The sequence below is a fragment of the Sceloporus occidentalis genome, unplaced genomic scaffold (assembly GCF_023333645.1).
Source record: "Sceloporus occidentalis isolate IW3139 unplaced genomic scaffold, rSceOcc1.0.p SCAF_2, whole genome shotgun sequence".
Classification (NCBI taxonomy): domain Eukaryota; kingdom Metazoa; phylum Chordata; class Lepidosauria; order Squamata; family Phrynosomatidae; genus Sceloporus; species Sceloporus occidentalis.
The window spans coordinates 6589743-6612306 of NW_028316982.1; the positions used below are offsets into that span (position 1 = coordinate 6589743).

General features: G+C 43.1%; 1 protein-coding gene across 1 annotated transcript in view; it reads left to right on the forward strand.

Moving 5' to 3' along the window:
* The window catches only part of TPRG1 (tumor protein p63 regulated 1), a 50861-nt gene that overhangs the window by 13059 nt on the left and 15238 nt on the right, over positions 1-22564 (forward strand). The window contains exon 4 of the mRNA XM_089508678.1: positions 4608-4784. Coding sequence (XP_089364804.1) covers positions 4608-4784 — 177 coding nt within the window. The remainder of the gene's footprint in view (positions 1-4607; positions 4785-22564) is intronic.

Sequence of the window (22564 nt, forward strand, 5' to 3'; positions counted from 1 at the left end):
AGAATTTTATGAAAGTGTTTTTCCCCCTCTAAATGCTTGATCTGCTGCCTCTTTCCCTATCATGTTACTGTCTTTAATAAATCTTCAAGAGCATATATTTATTAACCAATTGGATTGGAAATCATTTCCTATAATGAGGTTGTGAAAAGACGATTGGCAAAAAAGAGCTTGAAAAGGGCTCCATCTTCCAGTATGCCACGGTCAGCAAGACCACTAGCCATGTTGGCTATAAGCTTCTGGGAGCTGCAGCACAAAAAGTAACTTTTCCAAGAGCTGAGATAGGTACCAAATGCTCTGCTTTACCTATAGTTTCTTTGCAGTTTAAAGGGTGCTCTCTGTCCATTTCTCTTTCTTTGTGCTGCCCCCTTGTGGATACCAAGTGAAGTCTGTCATAGGAATAGGACCAACTCTTTCTGTTATCTTACACACATGTTGTAACAATCTTGAATGATGCTTTGCACTTCTGAACTAGGCATGTTATTCCCCACTGATTTCAATCCTCAAGGAAGGAATGAGTAATTTTCGTCATATGTTCCTGCTGTGAGGAAGTATTTGAAAACTGCAATTTTCCAAGACTATTCGCAGTTTACTATGTAGTATGCACAAAATTCATACATCATTATGTTGCAGAGAAAACAACATTTTCTACAAGGAAAGATTGCTTTTTGGACATGAGATGGTGTTTTCTGTGCAAAGAAGTATGGTCAGATTAAATTCCAAACAGTTCCAAATGTGTAGCCTTTTGGATTCACATTCCATACACCACCATGGTGTAGTGGTTTGGGTGTTTTTACTATAGGTCTGAAGACCAGGGTTTGATTCTCCACTTGGTCATGAAACCCACTGGGTGATCCTGGGCAATTCACATGCTCTCAGCCTCAGGGGAAGGCAATGGCAAACATCCTCTAGACAAATCATGTCATCTTAGAATCATAGAGACGGAAGAGACCTCAAGGGTTACCAAGTGCCATCCCTTGCCATGCAAGAAGACACAAATTAAGCATCCAGTTTCTGTTTAAAAACCTCCCAAGAAGGCAATGGCATCACTTGGGTTGGTGTCACCTAGTGCAGTAACTCATGGTGTTACCCCCCATTGACCTCCTCCTGTACTAAACACATATAGAATCCTTAGTAATGTTTTTTGTACTAATTTACTCATCAATTGTAATTCCCATATGTCACTAAATGTAATGGTAATAATTGTGACATAAAATGGCAAAATTAAAATGATCTTTACATTACTATATCATATGCACAGAATAAGTGTGTTCACATATACATAGTTCCATGTGATTAAAGTGAAAATTTGGCAAAATCTGATGTTTTTAAAGAATTTTTTAAATTATTTTTTAGATAACATTTTTAAATTTGAAATTTTAATATAAACCTAGGGTCTCTCCTTCCACTTTCCCCTCCCACTGACCTTACTACTTTTACATCATCTTTTCACAATTTTAAAGGGGTACAACCAAATGCTGCAGCCTGTTTCTGCCAAAATACAGATGTTTCAGTATCAGTGGTGTCACCCCCCCCTTTAGGGTGTCACCTGGTGTGTTTTGAACTCACTCCCCCCTAATGACACCACTGCAAGAAGGAGACTCCACCAATAGCATTACTGGTGTGGTGTGGCCCATAGCAGGTGACATCCCAGAAGAGGGGTGACACTCAACCAAGCCCTCCTCCCACTGCAGAGAGGGGAGGGTCATCCCCACCCCATAAAGAACATCTCCTGGGGAGTGAAGGACCCACCTAGTCCTCTGCCCCATCGTGACCTCACCCTCTCTGCATCTTCCTTCAGCCTAGATCCCACTCTGCCCGGCCGGAACTTGCCCCTTCCCAAAAAGAAATGTCTTGGTGAGCCCCACCCAATCTCAGCCTCCATTTTTCTCTACAGCCTCTTGCAAGCAGTGACAGTGGGGAGACATAGCATTGGCGAGATGCCCATCGGGGAAGAAAAGAGTCAGAGGTGTCTTCCGGCCCTGCTCATCCTCCTCATAGGTCTTCCCGCTGGTCCTTCCAGAGCTCCACAATCCCTGCCCTAGGCTCTGGTTCTACCACCTGGGCAGAGACAGGAGGCAGGAAAGCTCCACTTTTCCGGACACATTGGCACCACTAGACACATTCCCACCCTAGCTGTGTGTTGCCCAGGCTTTCTGTGTCTGCTAAGTCAAAGGCTGGGGGTTGCACCATCATGCATAGGCCATGCTTATGATATTGTAATTTAAAGATATAATTTTAATTGTGCTAGTTGTTTATGTCACAACTATTGCCATTACCTTCAGTGATATATGGGAATTGCGATTTATGAACATATTAATAAAAAAAAGTTTAATGACTGTGTATGTTGTTGTATGGCAGAAGGTCCATGGGGGGTGACACCATGAGTAACCACACTAGGTGACACCAAACCTAGTGACGCCACTAGACTCCACCACTATCCAAGGCAGAATCTTCCACTGTCAAACAGGCCTTACCATCAGGAAGTTCTTAGTGTTTAGGTGGGATCTCTTGTCCTGTAGTTTGAACCTATTGTTCTGGGTCCTACTCTGTGGAGCTGCAGATTTTGCCAAGAAACCCCAAAAATGACTTGACGGCACACAACAATAACAACAACAACAGTGTATTCCCTAGTTTAGGGGATACCTAGTGACATAAAGTCCCCACTCCTTATTTACATGGCAGCATCTGCTGTGAGTTATGGGAGTCTGTTCTTCTGACAATCAGGAATCAACTGACTGACATTCTCACCTCCTTGCCCTATCAATTATCAGTGCAAGGGGAACTTGTCACAGAGACCCTGCTTTTGCCTGTTGTTGTGGAGATCACTCATAGTAAGAGCAAGGAAATCAACTGATTCCTGAGTGACAAGGGAAGAGATCCCTGCTGATCACATCAACTGCTGCCCAGAAAGTGGGGATGTGGAGCTTGGGCTGGGCATCACAATGTAACTATGGAACTATGGTGGTTAGAGATTTGTAACTGCTTTAGTTTATTCCAGCTGAAGTTTCTTGTGCAAGTTTCTTGCCCCCACAAAAACAAAGCAGATTCAAGTTTTGCATGCAATAAACCCAAACTGCAAACATTTTCATCAGGCCAGGATTCACCTCCTCAAGGTTCCCCAACACTCAAACAAACACAGTTTTTGACCACTTTTCAAATAATTTTGAATATTCTTTCCATTCCTATTTTGAATGTTATGACAAAGCAGAAGTATTGAAGGTTCCTGAAAATGTGAAGTCTGAAGGAGAGCAAAAAAAAATGCTTCCAAACTGCAGGGAATATTCTGCCCTTGATCAGCTGAAGGATAATAAATTATTTTAATAGGATTTTGTTGACAGTTTGTGTTAGCCGTCTGTGCAGAGTGATGTAAGCAAAGGAGGGGTCCCTGCCCCGAGATATTTACAATTTGGATCTCTATTTGGATCTCTATCGGGTGAAAATGGTGGATAGTGGTGACGTGGGTGGGGGAAGATGCCAGGCAGATAAATGCAATTAGACCCAGTTTGCACACAGCTTCATCATGGTTCAATTTGGAGTGAGAAGTGAGAAGCTGTTGAAGGCTCTGTGGGAAAGAGAGGCTTTACACTGGGGTTTGAAGCTTTACTAAATGATGCAAAATTAGCTATTGTATTAATATGCAGGAATGCACATAACATTACATGAATAAATCTTAACACCAAGCATGCACTAGAAGCTGGAAACAACTTCCAGCATCCCAGCGGCCAAGCTGGTCAGAGGATTTGCAGAGCTGTAGTCCCAAAAGGAAACTTATCCAAACTCTGATGTACCTGTGGACTCGGTTCTATTTATTTAATGATCTGTGTGCTTGGATAAAATTTAAATTTTTTAATATTTAAATTCTTAAAGAAAATAACCTTTTGCCATATTTTCACTTCAGTCACCTGAAACTATGTGCATGTAAATGTATTGACGCATATGATATTGCAATTTAAAGGTATAATTTCAATGTTGCTAGTTGTTTTGTGTCACACTCACAACTATTACCATCACATTCAGTGATATATGGGGATTACGACTGATTATTAACATCAGTACCAAAAACATCACTAAGGATTCTGTATGGTGTGGTATAGGAGGAGGGCAATGGGGTGGTGGTGACACTGGGTGGTATATGGGAATGGTATATGGTTCAGCCTACCATAGGTACACATGCTGAATTACTACACTCTGCTGGGCCATATAGGATTGTGGTCCCAGTTGGTGAAAAAGGGCACAGGGCAAAGGGGTAAAAAACAACAACATAAACCACGCAGCATCACCATGGTGTTAACTACTACTACAATGCTGTGTGGGGACTGTCGACATATCTCAACATTGCAGAACTGGAAAAGGTGCAGAAAAGGGCAACCCAAATGATCAATGAGCTGGAGTTGCTCCCAACAACAAAGTTCTCCATGGGGCAGAATATTTTCATTCCCTGCTGGCTGAGACCCTTTATCTGTAGATGCCAGCAATTGAACCCAAGACCTCCTACATGCAAAATGTGAACTGACTCTGCTACTGAGCTTCCCATGGCAAGCTCATTCCAGGTGCCTTGATCTTTCTGAAGTCAGCCATTGACCCCCTTTTTCTCTCTTGACCTGCAGGATAGACCACTGGAACAACGAGAAGGAGCGTGTGATGGTGATCACTGACTCTGCCCTCCTGGTCTGCAAATATGACTTCATCATGTTGAAGTGTCTTCAGCTGCAGAGGATCCCTCTGAGCTTCATCGACCGTATTTCAATGGGTTCCTTCACCTTTCCAGAGCGGTCCTTGGACAGGTGAGGCATATGTGCTGAAGGTTATCATCTTTTCTGATGGTGGATGCTGCTGGTGGATGATAAATAAATGTAACCTCCAAAGACCAGGGTAGTGTAGGAATTTACACGTAACCCTCTAATTTCTGTTTTAAAACCTTCACCTTCTGAGGTTGGCCATTCCACTGATAAACAACTCTTACCCTCAGGAAAGACTTCCTAATGTTTTATTGAAACTCTTTTCTCTTAATTGGAACCGACTGGTTCAGATTTTATCTTCCGGAATAGCAGAAAACAAGTTCACACCTTCTCCCATCTGGGAGCCCTTCAAATCATCTCTTCTCCAAGCTAAACATACCTATAAGCCTAAGTCATTCTTAATAGGACTTTATGGCAAATGGGTGGGTGTCCATGTCAGGTTATAGAAAACGCATATTTTTGTGACTTTATGCCATGCAAGGAACCCGAAACCTACTTAAAAGATGAATTGCCACCCCTGAAGACACAATGCACCCTTTTTATAAAGAGGGGAGGCATAATCTGGTGGAGGGGGCTCTGGGGGGCTCTAGGGCCACAAAAACAACTGAGAGGGCATGCTTCCGTGGGGTTGCATTTTGTCTATCCCTGAAACGAATGTCTGGACTTAATTGGAAGGCTTCTTTGTTAGGGATATAATTTTAATAGATTTTTCCCTCCTCTGTGAAAAAGTTTTGAAAAACAACAGGTTTTTTAAGCCTATTCGCAATTTGGGACTTATTTTGTGTAAAACTCGTATGTGGTTGTTTTGCATGGAAAACTGCATTTATTTATTTTTTGCAGAGGAAACAGCATTTTCTGTGTGTAAATTTTTGTTCTCTGTGCATTGAATGCTGTTATCTATGCAAATCACCCCTGCATGATTTATTTATTTATTTATTTGCATAGAATAAACTCCAATTACATTGTTTTCTGCACAGGAAACAGCTTTTTCTGCCTAGACAATAATATTCCTGCATAGAAATACCATTTTCTGCACATAAAATTATGTTTTCTGCACAAAGAAAACCATGTGGAAATTTTGTGCAGATTAAGTCCTGAAATGTGAAGATTCTCTTCAATCCAGTATACTGTTTTTTTTTACTGTGTGTGTGTGTGTGTGTGTGTGTGTGCGTGTGTGTGTGTGTGTTAACATCCTTTGCATCCCTACTTCTTCTTCCTTTTGAGCACAAAAATGTTGCACTTCTCTGATCACCTTTTGGTTTGCAGGGGTGCAACATTACTTTTCTTCTCTTGGAAACAGTAGATTATGACGTGAAAGCTACTCATGCTTCTGCAAGAACCTCATCTTAAAGTTCTGACACTTGGCTCTGAACCCATGGTTTAACCATGGGACTATGTTGTTGTTAGATGGCTTTTAGTCAGCTTCTACTCATGGCAACCCCATGAATGGGACACATCCAAGATCCCCTCTCCTCAACTGTTCTCCTCAGGTCTTGCAGGCTCAGGGAGATGGCCTCTTTAATTGACTTTATCCATCTGGTGTGTGGTCTTCCTCTCTTTCTACTATCTTCCATATCATTATCTTTTCTAGTGAATCATGCCTTCTCATGATGCAGCTAAAATAGGACAGCCTCAATTTAGTCTTGGCTTCCAGGGACAATTCAGGTTTGATATGTTCAAGGTCCCATTTGTTTGTCTTTTTGGCAGTCCATGGTATCCTCAGCACTCTTCTCCAGCACCCCATCTCAAATGAATTAATTCTCTTTTGTGGCAGGGGGTTGGACTGGATGGCCCTTGTGGTCTCTTCCAACTTGATGATTCTATGATTCTTTCTGTCAGCTTTCCTCACTCCAGTTCTCACTTCTGTAAATGTTGATGAGAAATATGATGGCTTGGATGATCCTAACTTGGATGTTCAGTTTTATATCTTTGCACTTTAAGATCTTGTTTAGTTCTTTCATGGCTGCCCTTCCCAATCTTTGTCCTCTTCTGACTTCTTGACTGCAAATTCTATTCCGATCGATGATAGATCCAAGGTATAGGAAATCCTTAACAATTTCAATATCCTTGTCATCTAGATTGGATTTCTGTAACCCCTCTGTAGTCATTACACTAAGGGCAGTGATTGACTATGGGTCAGGAAGCCCTTGAGCAAAATCTGCTCAAATGAGGAACGTCATTTGACCTTTTAGTTGCCAGTTCCAGAGGTTTTAAAAAAGAGTGGTTAGGATAAACAGTGTCTGGAACAATGGGATCCAGGCCCTTTTAATGGGGGGCATAGTGCTTTGCCTACCCTCACCTTGTTAAAGAGGGAGATTTGATCAGATTTGGCTGGATGTCATGGAAGTGGAGCCAGCCAGAAGAAGTGAGCCATCCATTCAGCCTCTCCCAGGCTCCACTCCCAAAGTCTTCCGGCTTTACAGTTATATCCTCTGCAGGTAATTATATCCTGTTAGAAGCACTGCAAGGCTTGCTTTTGGGGAAAAATGCATATATTAAATATGCCATCATCATCATCATCATCATCATCATCATCATCATCATCATTGTCATAAAAGTGGTTTAGAAAAAAAATTACTAGGGATCTTATGAATGGCTGCATGTGGATGGATCAGACAAGCCTGAACACATTGTACACGCTGATCCTTGAAAAACCTGCCTTATGGTTGCGTCTCCTAACCCCCAAGGCCACATGCTTTTCTCTTTTCTGCTTAAAGGCCAAGATGCATTTCCTTTGATGCCTCTCACCACAAAACTTCACAGGGTCAGGTACCCCCTTGCCAATACGGCATCCTCCAGATTGTCTTGTGGTCAATGCTTAGAACATTGGCCCTCCTCTGATCTGTGCCATACAATGGTCAGATTGGTTTAGCAGAGATCTCCTGTTTTCTGTGTCAGTCTACTACAGCACAAACCACCATGCCTTGTGTTCAGGGGAGTAGCAAAGACCTCCTGCCTTTTGTGTTGATCCACTGCAATGCAAACCAATAAGCGAAATGCACAGGTATAGGATGGAGGACATGTGAAAAGGATCTATGAGTCTTAGTGGATCACAGGTTCAACATGAGTCAGCGATGTGATGCAGCTGCTAAGAAAGCCAATCCAATTCTAGGCTGCATTAACAGGAATATAGAGAAGTCATAGTGTGGCCAGCAGCCAAAAAAAAGACAATAGTAGCTCCATTGACTTGTGGATTTCATTCAGTGACATAGTGTCTTTGAACTCCAGAGATCCACATTTCCTTCCCTACTGCTTATATCCAACATGATGCTACAATGTAATGGACCAACCTATCCATCTGTCAAACACTTTATCCTGTCCTACTAGTCAGCAGTGGGATGTGGCAGCTAAAAAAGCCAATACAATTATAGGCTGCATCAATAGAAGGTTTTTAAACAGAGGCTGGGTGGCCATCTGTTGGGAGTGCTTTTATTATGTATTCCTGCACGGCAGAAGGGGATTGGATGGGATGGCCCTTGGGGTCTCTTCCAGCTCTATGATTCTATGATTATAAGTAGAAGAGACACAAATAAGATAATACAAAATCATCAAAAACATACATAGCATTCAGTCCATTTGCTGTTTGTTTCTTGTGTGCCTTCAAATCATTTCCAACTTAAGGCAACCCTAAGGTGAACCTCTCATGGGATTTTTTTGACAAGATTTGTTTAGAGGGTATTTGCCTTTGGCTTCCTCTGAGGCTGAGAGAATGTGACTTGCCCACTGTTACCCAATGGGTTTCCGTGTCCCAGAGGGGGTTCAAACCCTGGTCTACAGAGTCGTAGTCCAACACTCAAACCCACTACACAATGCTGGCTCTCATTAAAACCATTTAATACATTAATTTAAATGCACGTATTAAAAACAGTACGGCACTAAAACAGAGAATCCTTTATATAAAAGAATTGATTCCTAAATGCCTGCTAGAGTAGAAAAACCTTCAGTGGTGAAAAGTCGGCAGGGAAATAGCCAGCCTGGCTTTCATAAGAAGGGCGTTCCAAAGTGTAAGAGCAACCCTGGAGAAGGCTCTCTCCTGTGTTCCACCAAATGTGCCTGAGAAAGATGAACCAATCTTGTTTTCTGCTGCTTCAGAGACTAGAACACAAACCAATGGATTCAAATTAGAAGAAAACAGATTACACCTAAACATTGGGAAGAATGTCTTCACAGGCAGAGTTATTTAACAGTGAATATACTGCCCTGGAGGGTATTGTACTTTCCTTCTTTGTAAGTCTTTAAACAGAAGTTGGATGGCCATCTCTCAGGACTGCTTTAGTTGTGTCTCCCAGCATGGCTGGGGTTGGACTGGATAACCCCCGTGATTCTATATTTTCATGATTTCTTTGCTTAATGAATAGGAAAGGCAGTGTCGGAGGAGTGACAACAGATCCAAAGACAATTGGCTTGAGGTCACCTTTCTGCAAAAGCTCTGCCCATCTTCTGCCAAATTCAGATGCCCGTTGTTGACTCTCCCTGGGACATGCCCAAGCTTGGCATCCAAGAATCGAGTCCAAGCTGGCAGAACTGTTATGGCTGTTTTGTGCTAAGGAGGAAAAGAGGGCACCCTGTCCACAGAACATAAAGGAAACATTGCCTTTGGCACACCTGTCCAGAACAGAATGCTACGGAGATTAGCTTATTTAAATACTTTGCCTCATTGGGGAGGTGACTTTGGTCTGACTTCCTTTGACTGGAAGTGGACTCAAAACTTTTGCAAACCTTCCGAGCTGAGTCCTGTCTTGAGCAACTGGTTACGTTTAATAGGATCTCCAGCTAGGGCATCCTGAGCCAGGAGCTGTCCAGCCCTTTTTGAAGACATTCTGAGATGGAGACCCCCACCACCTCTCTAGGCAATTGGTTTCATTGTCAAACCTCTCCCAAGAAGTTCTTTCTAATGTTCAGTCAGTTTTCAAGAACTTTTTTTGGTTATAATTCTGTTGTTGTTGTTGTTGTTGTTGTTGTTATGTGCCTTCAAGTTGGTTCTGATTTATGGTGTCCTTAAGGAAATTTTAGAGGAAGTTTGCCCTTGACTTCTTTTGAGGTTTAAAACATGTGACTTGCCCAAGGTCACCCAATGGGTTTCCATGGCCGAGAAAGGATCCAAACCAGAGTTGTAGTCCATAGCTCAAACGGCGGGCTCCTGTATTACTCTTGTATTATTCTTTGGTTTCTTTTTGGTTGCTTGTTTACTACCACCACTTGTTCCCATTACTAGACCGAGCTCAAGACAGCTGTCATCAGGGGTGGCTGGTGGCTCCCAGGTCAATGGAGTGATGAATCCATTTCAGATATCGGCTAGCAGGAACTGGCACTGGAGAAGGAAATCCTAAAATGAGGGACTATAACTCCCAAAAGGCACCATCCAGTCTGGGTAGTGCCTTGCACAGAAGCTGTTTCACAGGTCACACTATCTAATCCCCTTGGTAAGACACCTGTGTCCCCTCTTCAGATCAGGCTGAGCCTATTAGAACAATTTAGATTAAGTATGGGGTGTCTCATCTCTTTTCCCAGATCCTGCCCAAAGTGACAGCTTTTCTGGATACCATAACATAACATTATGCATCTCTCTAAAATATTAGGTTTGAAGCTCAGGAACTAGTTGTTTTCTTTGGTACAACTGAGAGGCCATCACTTGCCTGCTTGGCCAAGGAGAATTTGCTGCAGGCAGATCATGAGTGCGTTTATGGCAGACAGAGCTAGCTATTTAAAACAAAGGAAAATTGGACTGAGTTGAAAGTCATAAAGCCTGGAGGGAGGGAAGGGAAGCTCTCTCTGCACCACCCCTTATTCCAGAGATGAATCCACAGTGTTCCAGAGGAGCCGGTATGCCCTGGAGCCATGAGCTCAGGTTGGGCTTCTTCTGATCTTTGGACAGGATCTTTGGCAAGGCAGCCTTCGTTTCTTTCCCCCTCCATTGGAGCTGTGGAGCTTCACTCCATCCTTCAGTAGATGGCACTCTTCCCTCTAGATACAATTGGATTGGAACTGGATGCCCTAAAGGGGAATTCCAAGGAGAAAGGTGGTGCTCCAAAAGAGGGGTTATTTGCAATCCCTGAGAGGAGCCAATTCCTCCTCCTCAGTTTGTCCTTGAGGATTGCATGACCCTAAATATTCACCCCAGAGGGGCTACGAATTCTAAGCCTGGAGTGAGATTTACTGGCAGGGATCCTTCAGCATGTTGGAAACAAGGCAGGATTTTTATCCTTAGGAAACCCTATCTGGTAGACTGCCTTGAACTGACTCCACAGTCAACTTGTACCTATAATTCAGCTCTCATGCCATTACAAGCCATCTAGAGGGGGGGGGGGTTGGTGGGGAGCGGGGGGGGGCTTTTTGAAGGCATGCTCCTTTGTGGAAATGCCTTGGCAACACAGCCAAGGAGCAGAACACATACTTTGCCCACCTGCGTCCACTTTGTTACTAATCTGAATCTCCCATTAAAGGGAACTCAGGGTGCCTTTCTGTCAAGATGGGAGTCATGAAGCCCTCCAGAGGTTGTTGGATCACAAGTCCAAGCAGCCCTGGCCAGTGTATCCAGCGGACAGAAATGTTGGGAGTTGCATTCCTACAACATCTGTAGAGCCTTATGATACCCAGCCCTGTCTCTGGAGATCGGTTGCTGTTACTGCAGAAACTGTGAGGCTGGACAGGCCAGAACCCTGACCCTAAATAATAATAAAAATAAATAATAGATTGGAGCTTATCACTCAGCATTTTAAACCAGCTCCAACCTCCCAGGCTGGAATGGGGATACAGGATGGAGGCAGGGATTATCGCTCACTAAATCACCACCAAACTGCCAGTCGCCATCAGCCTGGGTCCCAGCCGTGTTCCACCAGCACCTTTTAGAAATTGGAAAGCTTTCTGGCTTCTAAAAATTGCTGGCGGAGTGCAGCTGGACCCGGCTGGGACCTGGGCTGATGGTAGCCAGCAGTTCGGTGGTGATTTAGTGAATGATAATCCCTGCTTCCATCCCGCATCCTGGCTTTAAAATGCTGAGTGATACGTTCCTAATAGAAAAAAATAAACTGTGGATACCCCTCCCCTAGGGAATAAAAAACAGACCTACATTCAGAGTTTGGAAACATTACTCTTTTTGATTATAAAACCTAGTCTCTCTCTAAGCCAGCATGGCCTGTGGAATGGGATTTTTAATTTTAAAATAGCTGTCTGCTTTCAGATACAGAGAACTAGCACAGTGTGGTGGTTTGACCTCTGGACTAGGACTTTGGGGACCAGGGGTTGAATCCTAGCTTAGCCACGGAAACCCACTGGGGGACTTTGGACATGTAATGCTCTCTTAGGCTCAGAGGAAGGGAAAGGGAAAACCTCCTCTGAAGAAATATGGTCAAGGAAACTCTAGAAAAGTCAGCACAGTGTACAGGTTTGAGTTTCAAACCAGCACTCTGGGAGACCAGGGTCTGAATCCCATTCAGCCATGGAAACCAGCTGGGTGACCTTGAGCAAGTCACACTCTCTTAGCTTTAGAGGAAGACAGTAAAGAGCTTCCTATGAAGAAACCTTGCCAAGAAAACCCTAGGATTCGGTCACTCTAAGTCAAGGTTGGCTTGAATGCCCAAGAAAAACAAAATCTGAGCACCATTTGTAGATGGTTTGAGGCATGGTTCCACATCACAGAATCAAAAAGTTGAGAGGGACCCCAAGGATAATCTAGTCCAACCTCCTGCAGTTTAAGAACCCACCATTAGCAGTAACTGGACTTTCTTTTTCTGTCTGCCTTAATGCTGGAACATCTTCATGCTTGTCTCTTGCCTTGAGACATTTTGGACTCATTTTTTGTTAGGCAAGAGCTTGGGCCGATGGGATGGGCATGTTAGGGTGGACAATTGTCCTTGCCAGCTTTTTTGTTCCTTCCAACTGTGCCACAACAATTCAAGGGATTGGGTCTTCCATCTGCGGGGGAGCCGAGATGTTCTGGGCTGGCTGCGTCATTTCTGAGCATGTTTGGTCTTGATTGTCAACTGGTGAAGGAAAGCAGCTGTTGTCATATTGAAAGAAAGAAAAATGCATCTAGAAGCCAAATCTATGGGTTGGTTCCCCCACACTTTCCTGGTTCTTTTCTGACTAAAATCTAAAGAAGGGAGGGAAAAAAGAAAGAAAAGAACCCAAGCCAAGATCTGAAAAGATGATCTAGTTAAATACCCTCATTGCTGATTCCAGGCAGCACCTGAGTCATGCTGATTATTTAAGGTGTGCTTTCTGTCCCTTCGGTGGATTGGTGTGTCCCTCCTTCCTAACCGCCTAGCCCAAGGCATGGGGGGGGGGGTGCCAAATAAATCCCTCTGGGGATGTTTGACTAGCTGCAATTCTTTTATCCCTCCCCCATAGCTTGGAGGCCCATAATCTTTCCCTACTTTTTCAATCTATGCTTCAAATCCACCTCTTAAATCCATATTTTTTGTTGTTTTGTGCCTTCAAGTTATTTCCAACTTTTCATGACCCTAAGGTTTTCTTGGCAAGATTTGTTCAGCAGGGGTTTGTTGATGCTTGGCTGTGCTAAAAAAAACAAACGGCTGTGCTGGAGGAGAGCTATGTGGATACCAGGGACTCTGTGGATACCAGAGTGGATATCAGGGACTGCCAAAAATATATACTGTATGTCCTAGGATGCATTTGTACAAAAACAATGCAGCTTGATGTCACTTTAAAGTGACATGGCTGCTTTCCACAGAATCCTAGAATTTGTAGTTATGTGAGACACCAGCACTCTCAAAACTACAAATCCCAGGATTCCATAGGGTGGTGCTACAACTCTTAAAGTAATGTCAACCTGCATTATTTTTACAGGGTAGATACACCCCTAGAGTGAATTAAGCCTGAACTCTACCTAGAAGCCTCCAACAACACCTGGAGGTCCACATTTTGCCCACCATTGTTTTAAGTCAGGCTCACCCTGCCATGCCATAAGTAGTATTTGTCAGACTCTGTTGTATTGATGCAGAAGCTGGACAGTGATGACAACTGAGAGAAGAAAGATCAACTCATTTGAAATGTGGTGCTGGAGGAGAGTTCTACAGATACCCTGGGCTGATGAAAAGAAAAATAAATGGACCCAAGAGGACTCTGCTACCCCAGTGGATAGGCCCCAAACCCATGTATTCAAATAACCAGAAAGGAGACATACACTGCATCTGCACTGCAGAAAAATACAGTGTGACACCACTTTAGCTGCCATGGCCAAATGCTATGGAATCCTGACTCCTGAGTTTTGTAGACTGCTGTGGCACTAGGGCTCTCTGACGGAGAAGACTAAATATGTCACAAAACTACAAATCCCAGGAGCCATGACAATTAAAGCTGTGACAAACAGCATTATTTCTGCAGTGCAGATGTAGCCTCTGACTTAACATTAAGAGAAACTTTCTGACAGTGAAAGCTGTCCTGGGTTGTTTTCAAAAGTGGTAGACTCTACTTCCAAGTTTTTAAGCAGAGGTTGGATGACCACCTCTTAGGAATGCTTAAACTGTGGATTGCTGCATGGTGTGTGTGTGTGTGTGTGTGTGTGTGTGTGTGTGTGTGTGGTGGTTAGATGGTCTTTGGGATCCCTTCCAACTATCCTAAGCTTCTGTGCAATGTTGACAGTTGACCTTGTCAAGAATCTGGTAGCTGTACAAGGCCTAGAACATGTTGGCCTCTTACCACTGGATCTTCACATTCTCTTATAATGTGATTCCACCAGGTTTCCTTTCCCCCCAAGTAGGAATAAGATCTTGTGCACAGGTTGAGTGGGTTTGGGGAAAGAAAAGGTGTATCTATAAAAACACATAAAGAACTGGTAGTGGAATAGTACATGCTTCAGTTTTAAAAGAATTTGCCAGAGTTAAATTGGAAGGGAAAAAGAAAGGGAAACACTAAGAGAGCGCACAGAGGAATAACACACAGTAATAAGGGAGAGATTTTCCCACTGCAGTGACAATCTTTAATATTAGTTGTGTCAGAAACAATCCAGTATGCAAACGGATCTTGTATCACCTTGGACACTGTTTTAAAGAGGTTGTAGCATAAGCTTTTGCAGACTTTTGTAGGAAGTAGGACTGTAGCTTTTTAAGGAAGGTTTTTTATAATCAGACTGTATGAATGGCCATAGATATGCAAATTTCCTCCCACCATTCATATGGTCATCCACAAGCATTGGCCTTAGGCAACATCTTTGTTCCTGGTTTTGCTTCTCATACATATAGAACTTTCCTGGACACCAGTTCCACAGGATCCTTCCTGGGTAACAGTTCCATTCAAGCATTTGAGGAAGGAGACCAAGTCTATGACACTTCATGCTACAAATTATTTCGCTCGGTCTCAAAGGCGCTACAAGATCCCTTTCCCTATTGATATTCCACACTAACATGGCTATGTCTCTGAATTCAATGTACGATCCAGTTTATTATTGAAAGCAACCAGTGACAAAGAACTAGTTCTTTGTAGTCTGTTCCATTTTGCAATGACAAAGGCATAACTTGGTTGTGGATGGGCCTTTTCATGGGATGTGCTGTACTTTCATTTTCACTAATTGCCGGAATCTTGTTTTCAAAGACACTGGAGATTATCAGACAAAGCCCATCCTTATCCCGTCCGTGACAGTGATCGCTGAAAGACTTTCACTCTTGATTTGATGATCCTGTCATAAACATGTCAGTAAAGTGGAATTGCATTAATGGGTTCTTCTGTTAATGCAAAATGAAGGACAAGGACAAGGACAAGACAATTCCACCTCACTCACGGGACAATGACAGGATCAGCATGGATGCCCCGTCCTCCATCTGATAATCTCCCTTACCTCTTTGTAAGTGGTCTTACATCTGCAGGAATTAGAATTGTGCAGCTGTGTAAAGTCTGTATCCAGTAGACGGCTGCTGTTACGTATCTATGTAGTGGAGCCAACCAAGTGCCCAATGTGCATTGATCTTGTGTTGGAAGAAAGTAAGGAACTTATTCAGACAACAGTAAAGGGAAAGTTACACAGGAAAGGAGTTAACTTATCCAGCATTATATTATGATGACAATGGAAAAATAAGTAGGCAGGCAGATAATTGAACAAGTAACTAAGCACCTACCTGCCTGCTTACATACTTAGCTTCTTATTCTTTTCTCTTATATTAGTAAAATTGTTACAGAATTATAACATGTTTTCTATCACCATCGGCTTAAAGCATTCTGATGCTGTTCAGTTACTGAATCTGTACCTTTCAGTTAGTTTTGAATTACAAGAAAGTATTGTGTTTACTTTTGTATTTCTTTATTTTTCCTGTAAGAGATACCAAGTACTTTTGGGAGCTTTGGAACTGGGACTTGTTGTTGTTATGTTAACAACTCATGGAGACACTAAGATGAACTTGTCTTGGCCAGGTTTGTTCAGAGGGGGTTTGCCATCATTGTTTTCCTCTGAAACTGAGAGGATATGACCCCCCCCCCCCAATAGATACCAAAATTGGGGATACTCAAGTTCTATAAAATCTGTGGCATAGTAAAACAGTGTCCCTTATATAAAATGACAAAATTAAGATATAGATATATGGAATATTTTCAAGCCATGGGTGCTTAAAGCCATGGATAAAATACAGTAATCTGTGTGGCAGTGGTGGGGACTGGTGGCAATTGTAATATTTAAAACTAATATCCCAAGCTCTGGTTCCAGATTTGCTCAATGTCCAGAGCAGAATTACTTGTGGCCTTGCAAATCCAGGTTCCTCTCTCTGATAATTGAGCTAAGCCATGTTTCTTTGTATTTGTTGCTAGGAATCTGCTTAACTTCCTAAAGCCCTTGTTTGTTTGCTTAAAGTCTCATGTTAGAATATCACACGCATCCCACCGCTACTACAAAGCATCTCAGAGTAACAAAGCTTACAAAAGTGGTGATGCCGGATGTCCACACAAAACCCCAGCCTGAAATGCTTTCCCTAAGTGGTTTATCTCCTAAAACCATGTGCAAGTAATTAACAGGGATGCAGAAGAGAAGCTCAAAAATTCTGATGGGATTATCACAGCCAGGCATTGTCAGCAACCCTGGCCTCAGGGTTGGCAGAAGCAAAAGCAGCAACCACATCAGGCGCCATGGAAGGAAATACATGCATGCACATGCATGCACTTCTCTCAATGAGTGGGAAACTGCATTTGGAGCAGGATCCACTCTGTGCCTGCTGCAGACAGAACCCTTGTCTCCTGAGCACTCTGGAAATGGTGCAACATCCCATCCAGCTGCCATTTCGTTTCATTTGGAGCCAGGCTTCTTTTGTTCAATTGGGGGAGATTGTTGGGTTTTGGGTGGAGCCCAGAGCCTGCAAAAGTGGAGCTCAGGGGCTGCATATGGACCACAGGTTGTGCTTTAATGGTAGCACATGAATTCATTTTAGAGTCTTTGCACATTGCCCCTGTGCATTGCTTTTGCACCCATGTGCAATGTTTTGTACTATTTGAAGAGAAACCATACATAATGATCATTGCACATGAGATTATCCATGCAAAATGACCACTGATCCACATACAGTCTACTGTAGTGGCATTAGGGGTTGCATAATGCAAATGAAGTGTGACTCCTCTGGTGGTTATGCTTGTTGCACTGCAGTGATGTGGGATTTCAGTCTAAGGAGTTTATCTGACAAGGGAAATTGGAAGTATAAGCCAATGGCAATCTGAACACAATCATGGGGTTTAACATTATTGCATGATAACCCACTACACACAAATTCGGACAATGGGAAGTCAGTTCGAACGCAATTCGAATTCACGTATATTCGCTGAACTAGCGAATTCACGTGAATGCGTTCTGGCCCCACTTTCTTTTCATTCGAAATTAAGAGAAATTCCACATGTGTGCTAAACTCCTAAGAAACCAAGGGTTCTGGACAAATATGGAACCTAATGGAAGGAATAATCCAAGGAGCAAAACCTGAGCTATCTGGAAAAGATAAAGCTACAGTGCTCATTAAAAAAAAATTAACAGAGAAGAGTGAATGTAGACAATGGGGAGTTGATCCTATGAGTATAGACATGCTGACAAAATGGAGGTAGGATCAGTTTGGGGGGGAAGAGGGAGGGATAGTTGTGAAGAGGAAATTAGACTTGCCCAGAATATTTTGGACTTGTGAGTCCTCAAGGCTTCATTAATTCCTCCTTTCTCTCTCCCTCTCAGTCTAACAAAAAAATACAGTCTTCAAAAGCATGAATAACATCTCACTAAGTTGCTAGTAAAGCTCTCTCTTCATTTCTCCCTTTGATTTTGTGATAGTACTTATGCTTCTTGTAAACTCGACCACTAAGCACTGTAATTATCATTTTTTTCTGGCTGCGTCGCTTGGTGGGCGTCAACACTGTGCCATCGCTGCGAGAGCCATATCGGCTCAGAAGTGCTGGAACAAGTGTATGAGAAAAAAAGGGTGAGGCAGGTGGGGAGAGAGCACATTTAAAGATTCACCACTTATGAAACAAAAGAGGCTGAAGACAAAAGCCATGTGGATTGTAGTCATGGATGTTTAATGATGATTCACAATTCCACTTCTCAAGAGCATTCATTTTTTGGGTGATTCCTGGATTATTAGGATATCCATTAAAAATGTAATAGCTCAGTGGATGACTCCACACCCAAAAGCTTTTCTTTCCCATTCACATCAGCTGAGATCTTTCATATGAATTGTTCCGCAGAAATCTCCATGTGTAGTTACGCATTGATTTGCTGCATGACCTTTGGTAATGCTGCCTAACCAAACATGGTACCAATTATGTTCAGATGAATGCACCACTGAGTATACAATATACAGGAAGGGTACTACTGCCAATTTCAGGAGTGCCATACAGATGCACATCATCTGCAAAAAGACATCCTCATGTGTAATGGGGTCACATGTGCAGCTCCACCTCTGTAACCAGGAACTAATAACGTCTGTTCTGAATTGGGACAAAAATGTTCAACTCCTTCTGTAGGGAACTTACACATGCATAAGACACTAACATGATACTGGTCAGTGTGTAAGTGTATGTAGAGAAAATCCTAATAGCAGCACAAAGGAAAAGCCCCTCCTGTGTGTTTCTGGAGGGATGGAGCTTGCTTGGCATAATGGCAACACACCTTGTAATGCTGCTGAGATCCTTGGTATTGGTCTTCACAGTGCCACATAGCTGAAATCCTTAGTCTCCCGTTGTGCAAATTATTATTTTTAACTAATGTGAGGATCTTGCTTGAATACAGAAAGGTGGAGTTGATTGTGTTGAAGAGACAAAAACTGGAGAGCACCCAATAGGATCAATGGAAAAAAGGGAGACACATTTCCAAGTGCTCAGTGGATAAGTGCTTTTCATTTTGAGAAAAACCCAATGCTCTTCAGTCATGTTGTTGTTAATCACCTTGAGTCAATCCTGCCCCATGGCGACACTATAAATGAGACATCGCCAAGACTCCCTGTCCTCCACTGTTCTGCTTAGTTCAGTCTGTACTGTACTACCATTCAATTCTGCTTGGATCAGACTTCATTTGGACCACTGCATTCACTTCTGGTCAGTATAGTTCAAGAAAGATACTGACCAGCTGGAATGTGTCCAGAGGAGCACAACCAAGATGGTGAAAGAAGAACAATGGAAGAAATGGGGCATGTTCACCCTTGATAGGTGATATGATCAGCAGTCTTCAAACACCAGAATGGCTGTAGTGTGGAAAATAGAGATAGCTTGTCTTCTGCTGCTTCAGATGGTAGGACTCTTAATCAATGGATTCAAGTTGCAAGAAGGGAGATTCTGATCAACAGCAAGAGTTGTTTGACTGTGGAATGGATTCCTTTGGAATGGGGTGGACTCCTTTGTTGGAAGTTTCCAAAGCCAACTTGGATGCCCACTTCTCAAGGGTGCTGTAGAGATTCCTGCAGTAAAGGGGGTTGGACTACATGATCCTTGGGTAACATTCCAATTTTATGATTCTATGGCCATCCACCTCTCTCCTCCTTTTTCAGTGTGGACTCAAGAACAAATACTTACTTGAACTTTTGTGAAGGGTTTGGTTGAGAGCCAGGTAGCACTTGGGAGCACATAAAGGCAGCACCTGCCTTTTGGGTTTGGAACAGCTCTGGGCCATGGATACAACTGTAAACATGTTGAGGAAAGAAGGAAGTAAAACCCTTTTTTGGTCTGACATAGTGCCAGCATTGCTGGGGACGGATTTGTCGTTGTGGTGGCAGTGGCAGGAGGGACTTCACCTCATGCCAGTACTCGCTTGCCCTCTGAAGTGCCAACTTTCTGCTTCCTTTGTGTCTCAATATATAAACAAAGGCAGAGGACAGTGACCTGGGTTGCTAGGAATGGCCAGGCCTCTGTTTGCTCAAGGAAAAAGAAGAAGGCTCCGTCTTTCCATTCTTTTGCCTTTTCAAAGGCCTGCCCTGTGTCAATTTCTTGTTTGCTCTTCCTTTCTCTTGGGCACACTGCCACACCCAGCCTCCAGAGCAAGAACTAGTGTCTGCATTTCCTCGTAAATCTTGGCGTGCAGCCTCAGGCTACATTTTTAATTCACTTTCTGAGGTTTGAGAGGAGGAGGAGGAGGAGGAGGAGGAGGAGTAAGAAGAAGGGAGGGAGGGAAGGGAGAGGCTGAAGAAGACAAAGGAGATGGAAGTCACTCTTGCCCTCCTTTAACCGTCATGCCTCAGGATGGGGCATCAGTGTCTCACAGAATCGCATCTTGTCATAAAATCAACACAGAACATAGGCTTTTTACAATATTGTCACTGGCTCAGCTGTGAGGAGCAAATTCTCCAACTGTCCCAGGTTAGCACGGACAGTCCAGATGAATTCTCTACTGGCCCACTTTTATGCACTTTTAGACATTTTAAGTCTAGGCTGTCCTGGGAGCTAGTCTTCTGTAGCGGTTAGAGCATTGGGGTGACCAGATGTCAGCACCACAAAGGAGGACAAGGCACCGTAAAATGTAAGACATTTGAGAAAAGTGTAGGACATCACCAAATAAAAGGTAAAAACACAAATATAAATATAAGTTAATGCTTCTTAGTCATGCTCAAAATGGAGTGCATGTTGAACTTCCTTCTAGACAGAAGGTTGAAATGTAGGACTTGTCCTGGAAAAGGAGAATCTCTGGTCACCCAGGCTCCAGAGTTTGAATCCTGGCTCAGCTTTGAAACCCACTGGGTGACTTTGGACAAGTCATCCACTCTCAGCCTCAGAAGATGGCAGTAGCAAACCCCCTCTGAACGATTCTTGCCAAGAAACCCCCTGAGGGGCACCATAAGTTGGAAATGACTTCAAGGCAGACAACAGCAACAGAATGTCCTGGTTTCTCTTTCCTCCCCCTGCTTTTTTCCTCAGCTTCCTTCAGTTGCTGCAAACTGAGTTCCAAGTACATAGATAGTTTGCCCTCAGTTAACTTAGCAGGAGGGAGAAAAGAGGAGGGGGCAGAGTCTTGCCTTTCTTAGTAGGCTTATTTGCCCTCTCCCCACTTTTTCCCATGATTTCCTAAACTCAGTAGATAAATTCCAGGGCTGTAGTGGTTTGAGCATTGGGGTGACCAGATGTCACCACCACAAAGGAGGACAAGGCACCGCAAAATGTAAGACATTTGAGAAAAGTGTAGGAAATTGTGTGTTCCAAGTACATAGATAGTTTGCCCTCAGTTAACTTAGCAGGAGGGAGAAAAGAGGAGGGGGCAGAGTCTTGCCTTTCTTAGTAGGCTTATTTGCCCTCTCCCCACTTTTTCCCATGATTTCCTAAACTCAGTAGATAAATTCCAGGGCTGTAGTGGTTTGAGCATTGGGGTGACCAGATGTCACCACCACAAAGGAGGACAAGGCACCGCAAAATGTAAGACATTTGAGAAAAGTGTAGGAAATTGTGTGTTTTATGTGTTCTTCCCCATTACTAATGTCTACTATCTTGTTGCTTAGCCACATCCTTCTGATCACACTGTGATATTGCTTGTCCTCATGTGCCCCAGATTTTGCTTGTGAAGGGTATGGAAGAGATTGTGTCTACAATGCACAGGCTTATACTACATCATTTGATTCCATCCTACAGAATCCTGGAATCTGTAGTTTAGTGAGGGACTTGCATTTCTCTGATGGAGAATTCTTATTCAGTCCTGTAAATTACAGCATGACATCTTTTTAGCAGAGGATTCTGTGTCCCTCCCTGTGCTACAGATCCCACCATGCTATAGGATGGAACCCTGAAAATTAATGTGGTATGGAACTGCTTTAATTGCATATTATAGATGCCCTTGAGAGCCAGCATGGTGTAGTGGTGAGAACATTGGATTATGACTCTGGAGACCATGGTTCCAATCCCCACTTGGCCATGGAAACCCACTAGGTCAGAAGGTGACAAGTCACACTCCCCCAGTTTCAGAGGGAGGCAAAGACAAACCCTTCCTGAATGAATCTTCCCAAGAAAATCCCATAATAAATTCCCTTAAGGTTTCCATACATTGGATGTGACTTGAAGGCACACAACAACAATAAATGCCCTTAATGGTAATTCAGCTAATGCTCTCAGTTAGACTAGCAGCACTTCAACTGGCAGCACTTATGCAAATCCCATCCCTTCAGTAGGAATATTCCTTTATTTGGAACTCGCCATTGGATAAATGGGCTATGGGATCTGTTGGCTAAGGCTGCTGGGACATGCAGTCCAACTGCATCCAGAGACCCACATGATTTCCACCCCTCATTTAGGCACCTTAACCCATACTTGTAACCATACAGTATTTTTCCTACAAGCAAAAATGTATGTCACAAGAAACAAACAAACAAAGAAGTAAATATCTGGCTAGAATCTCATTGGCCAAATTCCAACAGTAGAATCATAGAATCATGGAATCATGG